Source organism: Gymnoscopelus microlampas, assembly GCF_963454915.1.
Source record: "Gymnoscopelus microlampas genome assembly, chromosome: 16".
In the NCBI taxonomy this organism is placed as follows: domain Eukaryota; kingdom Metazoa; phylum Chordata; class Actinopteri; order Myctophiformes; family Myctophidae; genus Gymnoscopelus; species Gymnoscopelus microlampas.
The window spans coordinates 5,988,459-5,999,945 of record NC_139953.1 but is presented as its reverse complement, the minus strand read 5'-3'; the positions used below and the strand labels follow the sequence as shown (position 1 = coordinate 5,999,945).

General features: G+C 40.8%; 1 protein-coding gene across 3 annotated transcripts in view; it reads left to right on the top strand.

Annotated features, from left to right (window-relative positions):
* The first annotated feature begins 1,781 nt into the window (after window positions 1-1,781).
* tpd52l1 (tpd52 like 1) overlaps window positions 1,782-11,487 on the top strand; it is a 36,799-nt gene continuing 27,093 nt past the window's right edge. For all 3 annotated transcript variants that reach the window (XM_084081624.1, XM_084081623.1, XM_084081622.1), the window contains exon 1: window positions 1,782-1,863. In XM_084081624.1, coding sequence (XP_083937750.1) covers window positions 1,842-1,863 — 22 coding nt within the window. In that variant the 5' untranslated portion in view covers window positions 1,782-1,841. The remainder of the gene's footprint in view (window positions 1,864-11,487) is intronic.

The window sequence follows — 11,487 nt, the reverse complement described above, 5'->3', positions numbered from 1 at the left end:
GATTGCAGTTACATATTTTAGACACTAGAGGTCCCACATAGACCTCAAAACATGTGTTAATGTCATAATCATCATCAGGTGGGTTGGTAGCTTGGCTGGCCTGTCCACCTGCACTGTTAATTAAATTAATTAAACAATTAAACATTCACGTATTCATCAGTGGTGGAAAGTAACTCATTACATTTACTCAAGTACTGTATTTTCCAATTTGCTGTACTTCTACTCCTACTCCACTACATCTCAGAGGCAAGTATTGTACTTTTACTCCACTACAATTATTTGAAAACTTGAATTACTTGTTACTAGATTTGAATTTTTATTACAAATTGAAATTAGTCGATCTACAAGTTCATAACGCGTCGTGATGGGCGTTGGGAGCTGAATAAGCTACTATTTTCAAAAGATTTGTATACATATTGAACTTGTGAAATGGGACATTCTGCATAATGAGTATTTTTACTTTTGCTTGCATTTAAACGTTTCAGCCACTAGAGGTCATACAAAGACCCAAAACACGTATTAATGCCACAATCATTCTATTGAACTGATCAAATAATAGGCTCTATGCACAGCAGCCATATTATCACTTCCTTCACAGGTGTTACCAATGATACTAATGAAGGCTCTGTTCCATTTAGTGTAGCCAGGGGCATCACATGGGGGGGGGTGTAAGTGGGACTGAGTTACTAGGGCCCCAGGTAAGGGAAAAAATCTTAGGGGGGCCCACAGTGAATCTTTGTCCCCAGGGTCCAGAATTTGGTGCTACGTCCCTGAGTGTAGCACAGTGGTTTCCACGACCCCATAACTCTGAGAGTGTACAAATGGAACCAAATGGACCCGTGTCCATTTGGTTCCATTTGTACACTCTCAGAGTTACACACCCGTAAGGGGCCATTTGGAAGCCCATGAGGATCACAGGACCCCATCTTTAGACCCACTGGTGTAACAGAGTGTTTCCAGTGGGCCAACATGCACAATATCAGCACTGTTTGACCAGAATGGAACAGATCCTTCATTAGTATCATTGGCAACACCTGTGAATTTCTTCATAATATGGCTGCTGTGAATAGAGCCTATAGTTGTGTTTTTAGTCGTGAGACTCCTGACACATGTTTAAACAGTTCAAACGGATCACATGTATTGTTAAAACACATATAATACTGTATAATTATAAACCATATATACCATGATATATCAATAAAAAGCATTTTAATCCGATCGGTGGCCATTTTCTCCACATGCTTTCAACTACATGACCCTATCGGTTGGGAGGTGTATTGCACTCTGAACATTATATGAGGAAATGGCCACCAATCGCATCAAATGCGTTTTATTAAACAATACGGAAGACACGGGTACTTATGAGAGCCCGTACATAATTGTAACATCCGTGGCCATGGGGTAAGCACTTTATATTTGAAATATGAACGTTTATGTAGATGTACGGGCTGTAAATGGAGAAAGTGCAAAAAACACGTTGAAGTTTCGTCATGACAGTCATGTTTCAGGGCTAGGTTTATATAGGAAGGGGGCGTGTCTGATACAAATGAATATCAAATGTTTTAATAAACACTGAATCAAAGCAACTTAAAGACGGTCTGGGGTGCTCTTTTATGGCCGAGCTAGACATTAAAATGTCCCCAAACATGTTTGACAGTGAAATATCCCTTTAAACGGACGCCTTTAACAATTAAAGCCATGTCTTATAGCTCCGCCTGCGGGGTGGTCCGGTCGGTGGTGTCTGACCGGCGCGTGACATCCAGACGGTAAACACACAGGATCAAGAGGCTGCGCGTGCGGTAGCCTACCACACCGATCAATCTATTTACCTGACGGTTACCATGGAAACCAGGCAACAACAAGGTACTACCACCACAATACAATGTGTTTAGGTTTTCTGTTTTGTGTATTATTTGGGGGTTTGAGGTTGTTGTCCCTTTATTATTGTGTCAGATCGTAATGAAGTGAAGTTGGAATGCAGAGTGCGCACGCCGCTATAGCAGCAGAATGGGATGTCCTTTATTATAGGAAGAGAGCTTTTAGATCTGTTATTATTATACTCAGTGGTGGAAGAAATACTTTTTTTTGTTATGTAAAAGTAGCAATACCACAATATAAAAATACTCTGTTACACAAGTAAAGGGCTTGTGTTCAAAATGTTACTTGAGTAAAAGTACAAAGTATATTGGCATCAAAATATACTTAAAGTGCCAAAAGTAAAAGTACTAAAATGGTAGAAAATAGCAGATCTACAAGCTCGCTTGTAGATCGGCTATTGTCAAATAGCTGATGAATAAAACAGGGTATAAAGTGTATGTTTTATGATAATAAACCAAATCTACAAAGTAACTAGTAACCAACGTTTTCAAATAAATGCAGTGGAGTAAAGGTGCAACATTTGCCTTTGAGATGTAGTGGAGTAGAAGTAAAAGTATTGGAAATTGGAAATACTCAAGGAAAGTACGAATACCTTAAAATTGTACTTGAGTACAGTAGGCCTACTTAAGTAAATGTACTTGGTTACTTTCCACCACTGTGTAGGGGTCCATTTTAGACCTCCCCCACCTGAACCACAGAGCTAAATATAAGGTTTAGTAAACACACTCCTGTATGAATGGAGAGAGAGAGGGGGAAGTCTGCAACCATAGACCATGGCAGCCTGCTGTGTTGTGTTAACATTGCGTATTGATTATTCAAGAAGACAACATGGACATTTCAGATCAAGTTAAAAGGGAGGGGAGGCTGGATGGATAACGTTGCCTCTGCCTGCCCTCGGGGATGTGTTTGTCAAAGAACTGCTGCTTGTCCAATCATGACTCTATCTAATCTGTCTGTCTGTCTGTCTGTCTGTCTGTCTGTCTGTCTGTCTGTCTGTCTGTCTGTCTGTCTGTATACTGTCTATGTTTGTCTGTCTCTGTCTGTGGTGTAAAGTAACTAAGTACATTTACTCAAATACTGTACTTAAGTAAAATGTTTAGGTATTTCTTACTTCAATGGAGTATTTCCAATTTTCAATACTTTTACTTCTACTCCACTGCAGCTCAGAGGCAAATATTGTACTTTTACTCCACTACAATTATTTGGAAACTTTCGTTACTAGTCACTTTGTAGATTATTATTATAACATATACATTAACCACTTCAGCCAGCCCTATATACATTTTGGCCATTTGAAAATAGCAGATCTACAAGCTCACAATGCATCGCATTGCGACGCATTGTGAGCTTGTAGATCGGCTATTTTCAAAAGATTTTAATACATTTGAAAACTTCAAATGGGACATTTTGCACAATGAGTACTTTTAACTTTTGGTACTTTAAGTCCATTTTCATGCCAATATTTCTGTACTTTTACTCGAGTACATTTTGAATTCAGGACTTTTACTTGTAACAGCGTATTTCAATATTGCAGCATTGATACTATTACTTAAGTAAAGAATTTGAGTACTTTTTCCACCACTGCCGTCTGTCTGCCTGCCTGGCCCGAGGATGTGTTTGTCAAATAACTGCTGTTTGTCCAGTCATGGCTTTATCTACTGTATATATATGTGTCTGTCTGCCTGCCTGCCTGCCTGCCTGTCACTATAAGAAGAGTGTAGTATTCTAGTATCAGGACGAACTAGAACCAGTTCTGTGGTTCGTATTATCATTTTTTGTGTCCCAAACAATAATTTCAGGAAACGGGGCGTAATGTACAGTAGCATAGTGTGTAATTTGGGTTTTAAATTCAGCACTCATGCGGATCTGTGTTGCTTCAACAGGGTTAATGAAGGAGCCTTAGAAGATAAACCGTTTTTAATGAGCCTGCGGGTCACAGTGTGAGACTGTTAAAAAGTAACCATTATTTACTAACCCTCATCCTTAGTAACAGTGAAAGAAGTGCTGTACAGATGATTCTGAGAACTGCAGTAGCGTAATATATTCTTTAAAGAATAGATATATTATTGACCAAAATGGTATGATTTTTTGTTATCAGCGTATCTTAAGCTGTGGGTCACCATCCCAAAAATGGCCTTCTGCTTGATCCTGACTTGACAAGGAGAGACCTCTGGGTTCTTAGTTCCTTACACTAAAGCTAGAGCAAATATAAAAGACAAACTTAAAGGAGTAGTTCACCCAAAAGATCAATTACACACCCAACGAAGCCTTGAATTCATGGAGATTGTTTAGTTTTTGTCGCATTCCTAAGCCAATGTTTTGATGACCAGGTCATTGGTCAGTAGGAGACTCTTTGAGTCTCTCTTTGCAACCCGATCTCACACAACTTCTTATACATTGCGCGGATGTCATTCCGTGCGTAGACACCTAGAAAACCCCCAAATCTGTGCATAGCCGCCTCGCATCTCCTCCATTGACTAAACCATTTCGGAGGCGCGCAGTCTCAAGCGAACTGGAGCCAACTAAGTACATGTAGGCTACCTAAGTACTGTACTTAGGTACAAGTTTTAGTTACTTTTTACTTTACGAGAGTATTTCCAATTTGCAATACTTTTACTTCTACTCCACTACATCTCAAAGGCAAATATTGTACTTTTAGTCCACTACAATTACTTAAAAACTTTAGTTACTAGTTAATTTGCAGATATAAATTACTATATTATAAAACATACATTAACCACTTTAGCTCTATTTTATACATCGGCTATTTGAAAATAGCAGATCTACAAGCTCACAACGCGTAGCATCGCGACGCGTTGTGAGCTTGTAGATCTGCTATTTTCAAACATTAGTACTTTTCTTACTTTAAGTATATGTTGATGCCAATACTTTTGTACTTTTACTCAAGTAACATTTTGAACACAGGCCTTTTACTTGTAACAGAGTATTTCTATATTGTGGTATTGCTACTTTTACTTAAGTAAAATATCTTCTTCCACCACTGGTCCAGTCCACATACACTATTCTGCACAGAAACAGGCCTAAAATGTCTGGGCAGCATTGTACTCGCTGGATTGTCTTGGAATATAGTTTGTGAAATGCTTGAATAAGAATTTAACTGCAGAAGGCATAAATGAAGCATAGAGTACCTGTGCATTATAGGGGATAGCAGTGGCGGCCATTTTCTGGTTCCACTCCAAAATAGTCAATGCATTTTCCCCATTGACATTTCCAAAAATATTTATATCAATTAAATTAAGCCTAGAATCAAGCCATCCAGGGTCCTGGTGAATCATGACCATTAAACATTTATTTCTGTGATTTTTATTTTATTTTATATTTAATTATATGATATACTATATTTAATAAATACCCTTTGTTTTGCCGTTTTCAAAAAAGCTGGATGGCTTGATTCTAGGCTTAAAATAATTGATATAAATATTTTTGGAAATGTCAATGGGGAAAATGAATTGACTATTTTGGAGTGGAACCAGAAAATGGCCGCCACTGCTATGCCCTATACAGGGGACAACAGTGGGACCACACACCTGTTCACATTCTCAGCATAGCAGGATTGAGGTTTATAATGACATTTTACTGTGCATGTGTGCAAGGTCTATTTGCATATCTTTGTATCTGTGTGTTTAGTTGTAGGCTACAATGTCTGTGTATACCTTGGCTGTGCAATCATTTAATGCTGAATTTCTAAATTAAGAGCCTGGGACTGCCAGAAAAAAAGACATTACTGTCTAAATACAGCTTTAAATGTGCTGCAAGTGATATGTTTAGTTCAAATAAGTGTTAAGTAGCTCCATGTTCAGATAGTACTCATTGCTCATTGCTACAGAGTGTTTGTTCAGTAACAGGAGTCTCCCTGTCTCTCCAGCTCTTTGGTAAACAGAAAATACATTTTCAGGTCGGAATACCAATTTGATCCAATCGGTGAGAGACAACTCCCAGGATACAGGATATAAGCGGGTGAAATAGGAAGTGATTGAACAAACACACAAAAAGGAGCAGACAAAATTGGAACTGGAACACAAGGTCATTAATGATCTTTGTGGTGTTCTCTCTCCTGATTGGATGAAATGTGTAACTCAACTGAACATGTATTTTCTGTTTATTAAAGAGCTGGACAGACGGGGAGACCCCTGTTACTGAACACACACTATCGCAATGATTAAGATTTGTAACTTTTAACCACAAAAGTAACTCGGGTTCAGTATAGTGTTATAGTAGAGCAGAGCGGTACAGTAACAGAGTTAGACTCATGGTTCAGTATAGTGTTATAGTAGAGCAGAGCGGTACAGTAACAGAGTTAGACTCATGGTTCAGTATAGTGTTATAGTAGAGCAGAGCGGTACAGTAACAGAGTTAGACTCATGGTTCAGTATAGTGTTATAGTAGAGTAGAGCGGTACAGTAACAGAGTTAGACTCATGGTTCAGTATAGTGTTATAGTAGAGCAGAGCGGTACAGTAACACAGTTAGACTCATGGTTCAGTATAGTGTTATAGTAGAGCAGAGCGGTACAGTAACAGAGTTAGACTCATGGTTCAGTATAGTGTTATAGTAGAGTAGAGCGGTACAGTAACAGAGTTAGACTCATGGTTCAGTATATTGATATAGTAGAGTAGAGCAGTACAGTAACAGAGTTAGACTCATGGTTCAGTATAGTGTTATAGTAGAGCAGAGTGGTACAGTAACAGAGTTGGACTGAAGTTCAGTAACAATTGATTTGCAGCCATATGACCAGCGTCAGGCCACTGATTTAACCTGAACACATGACCACTGAGCCCATGTGCACTAATGTCTGTCTTGTGACCTGAAGTATTCCAGCACAGACACACAGACATACAGACACACAGACACACAGACAGACACACAGACACACAGACACACAGACAGATGGACGGCGAGATGGATAGAGCAGGGGTCTTCAACAGGGGGTCCGGGACCCCTAGGGGGTCCTCAGAGCTACTACAGGGGGTCCACCCAATCTTTGTGTGATATGATTTGATTGTTTTACCTTAACCACTTGAACCCTGCCATCCCTTTGCTCACACCCTACCATCCCTTTGCGCACGCGAGGCGTTGGGCGTATGGGTGTAGAGGGAAAAATGAGCAGACCAAGTAAACAAAAAAGTTCTGAAACACTGTATACAGTATAGAGGGGGTCCCTGCTTCATCTCTCTCTCTCAGCTAGGGGGTCCTTGGCCTGAAAATGTTGAAGACCCCTGCGATAGAGGAATGGAAGACAGACTGACTTACAGACAGACAGACAGACAGACAGATGAACAGAAGAATGGAAGACAGACAGACAGACAGACAGACAGACAGATGAACAGAAGAACGGAAGACAGACAGACAGACAGACAGACAGACAGATGAACAGAAGAACGGAAGACAGACAGACAGACAGACAGACAGACAGATGAACAGAAGAATGGAAGACAGACAGACAGACAGACAGACAGACAGACAGACAGACAGACAGACAGACAGACAGATGAACAGAAGAACGGAAGACAGACAGATAGACAGACAGACAGACAGACAGACAGACAGACACAGCGAGAGGAGAGAAAAATGAAAGGCAGAAGCGACAATGTGACGTTCGTTCACTGAACATGAAATATAGACCTAGTACATGAAATGATGTCCACTTGCGTCATGGTTGATAATGTGACTAATAGAATCGTTTATTTCCTGTCTGGCCTCAGTCATGGTCATTAATCACATTAACAATGGTGTCCCATATTATGGGCATGTCATTATCTATGCAAAAATCTGTCTTTATTGAACCCATTAAGACTGGGAACGCATCTGTGTCATTTTTAGATGTCTTTGGCTATTCAAAAATAGCAGATCTACAAGCTCATAGCCCGGCACCGAGTGCGCACCGATGAGCTGGTAGAACATTTTTGCAAATCTTTTAATATATATTTTTTAAAGCGAACATTTGTAACTCAAATCTTTGCTTCTGGGGATTTGGATGTTGATATAATGAGTGGTTCTCAAACTTTTGGCCACAGACCCCCATCTCAAAATATTTTGTTCCAGGGACCAAAGATTTTAGTTAAAAATGTTCGCTTTAAAAAAAAATATATATATTCAATGATTTTCTCAAACAAAAACACGATTTTTCAAAAATAGAAGATCTACAAGCTCATACTTGTAGATCTGCTATTTTTGAATACCCAAAGAAATCTTAAAATGACACAGATGCGTTCCCGGTCTTAATGGATTGATAATAAACTACTCTGATGCTCTTTCACCGCATTTAACCTTTTGTGAGGAGAGTTGAAACTGTGACTAAGCTACTGTGAATAAGTCCCTGACATAATGTGGACGTAGTGAAATGGCTGTTTCCATGGCTCATTGTGGGAGTTACTATGGAAGGGATTAGGGCTGTCCACGATCATGACATTTTACTTGACGATTAACTGTGATTACAATAGGCTCTATTCACAGCAGCCATATTATGAAGAAATTCACAGGTGTTACCAATGTTACTAATGAAGGCTCTGTTCCATTCTGGTCAAACAGAGTCAGGGTGCTGATATTGTGCATGATGGAACAGAGCCTTCATTAGTATCATTGGCAACACCTGTGACGGAAGTGATAATATGGCTGCTGTGCATAGAGCCTATTGTGATTAATGATTTAGTGTTTTTGGCATTGAACATTGTCAGAACATAAAAATTACATTTCTGTTTGGCTTTTAGGCTTTCATAATCATAAACAAAAATTGCACAGGGCAGACAAATAACTGCATTATACAAAGAAATGTCTGACAATGACCGGTACCAAAAATCTAAATAAATAATTTTCCAAATGGCCAAAACAAAGCCACAGTCCATTTTAAAACAACACTTTGTGATCTTGTAGATATGCTATTTCCACTATTTTAGAAAATGAATGAGCATTTTTCAACGGATGCATACATATAAATGGAAACAATAATTATGATTAATTATGCTAAATATTAGCTATCACGTGATTATATAATATTGTGACAGGCTTGGGCCAGGCGTGGGGAGTTGAGCCTCTATCACGTGCGCACAAGTTGACTGGGACAGATGGCTGGAATTTCACCATTTCACCATTCACATGACATCATACTCGGGGGGGGGGGGGCGGGGGGGTCTTTATTGGTTATGCTGGCAATAGGCTCTATGCACAGCAGCCATTTTGGAAAGAAATTGGGCCTCTTCCTTACTTCCTTCATAGGCTTTTACCAATGATACTAATGAAGGCTCTGTTTCATTTAGTGTAGCACAGTGGTTCTCAAACTTTTTAATTTCAAGGACCCCCATAACTCTGAAAGTGTACAAATGGAACCAAATGGACCCGTAAGTTACACACCCGTAAGGGGCCAATTGGAACCCCCTCAAGGAACCATGAGGGTCCCTGGACCACCCTTTGAGACCCACTGGTGTAGCAGAGTGTTTCCAGTGAGTCAACATGCACAATATCAGCACCCTGACTCTGTTTGACCAGAATGGAACAGAGCCTTCATTAGTATAATTAGTAACACCTGTGAAGGAAGTAAGGAAGAGGCCCAATTTCTTTCCAATATGGCTGCTGTGCATAGAGCCTATTGTTGGTTATGATAAGTGTGTGCGTGTGCGTGTGCGTGTGTGGGAGGTGTTCATTCTCGAGGTCGGCTGTATTTTTGATTACAGCTTTGAGGAAGCCTTCCTAACCAAGTGCTAGAATATCATCAGCTAGAGCAGACCATCTCTCAGCTAGGCTACAGATGTAAACTTTTGTTTTTTATCTTTGGTAGCCTAGGGCACGTGCACAAGTTGGTTGTGAGGGGCCTTCAAATGGCCGGCCTCTCCAAAAGGAGGGCTAAACAATTAGCAAGGTACTGCTCAATATCAGCTATTATAGGAAGCCGCTCAATTTGGAGGAGGCGTTGTTTCCTATACCCATGATTGTTGTCCGCTGTGTTTGACAAGTATGCCAACATTATTGTATGTAACAATGTTCTGCCTTATATGCACTTCACTTTGTAACTGGCTGTTTTCCCATTATCTGACTGCACTGGCAGTGTTTATGTCCTTTGTACGAGGCATTCTTGTACTTCTGTTTATGTGGACATAAATAAATACTTCAAATGTGTGTGTAGAGGGGTGTGTGTGTGCGTGCGCGTGTGTGTGTGCGTGTGAGTGTACATGCGTGTGCGTTTATGTGCGTGTGCGTGCGTGCGTGCGTACACATGTGCGTGCATAACCAGTTTTGTCTCTTGTGTCTTTTCATTCACGCTGCCTCGCTGGCCGGGTTGCCATGTTGTGTCGATCATCAGAGTTGTACTCTAGTGTTCTGGGGGATGGTGTGGTGGAGTGGGGTCCCAGTGAGGAGTGGGTAAACACCGCCATACGAGGGCCAGATCTGCTGGGTAAGATGTCTACAGCGCCTGCCTGTAGACAGAGGTCAGCATGGCACTAATACATGCTACCATAAGACATCAGAACAACGTTATTATGGGGCAGCTCATAACTACAGAATAATAAAGACAATAATTAAGACAGGGGTCTTCAACAGGGGGTCCGGGACCCCTAGGGGGTTCCTCAGAGTTACTACAGGGGGTCCTGCCAAATCTTTGTGTGATAGGAACTTCTTTTTTACATGAACAACTTGAACCCTAGAATCCCTGTTCTGAGGGGAACATTCGCCGAAAATAGCAGATCTACAAGCTCACAACGCCTCGCGCTGCGAGGCGTTGTGGCCTTGTAGATCGGCTATTTTCGGCCAAGAGGTTTGGTGTAGAGGGGGGGAAAGAGCAGAGCAAGTATAGAGCCGAAGGTCAAGTTTACTAAGTATTGACGGTTTAGGTTGGTTAAATGTCTTAAAATACATTATATGAAGCTATCTATGAAATCTATAAAGAATTTTAATCTGCAACACAAATTTATACAATATGTAGTGGGGGTCCCTACTTCATCTCTCTCTCAGCTAAGGGGTCCTTGGCCTGAAAATGTTGAAGACCCCTGCATTAAGAAGTTCTTATGGGCGGTCTCAGAACTTCCGGTGGTCCCCCCAGCACACCTAGATGTTTTGACTGTCAGAACCAGAGAAAAAATAGCTTTTTTTCTTATAAAAGGCCATAAGAACTTTGTTCTTATCTCTCATGGCAGCATGCAGACCCCTCCTCCTCCGTTTGAGATGCATACCTCCCTGCAGACAGAGGCCAGCATGGCTGAGGCTTACCGTTTGAGTGCATTAAGACAAGCCCCTCATGGGGTACTGAGAGAGCTAGGCTAATCCACTGCTCTCTCTCGCTCTCTCTCTCTCTCTCTCTCTCTCTCTCTCTCTCTCTCTCTCTCTCTCTCTCTCTCTCTCTCGCTCTGCAGAGCAAGGCTGTGTGTGTGTGTGTGTGTGTGTGTGTGTGTGTGTGTGTGTGTGTGTGTGTGTGTGTGTGTGTGTGTGTGTGTGTGTGTGTGTGTGTGTGCGTGCTCAAATCGCTTTCAAGGAATTCAGTCCAAAGTGCAACATCTTAAAATGCTGTTAAGACGCTATGATGATCAAGCATTTATTTAAATAGCTCTACAAGCTTAACTGTTCTGCTCAACCAATGTTTTGGTATTTATTCATTAATTTA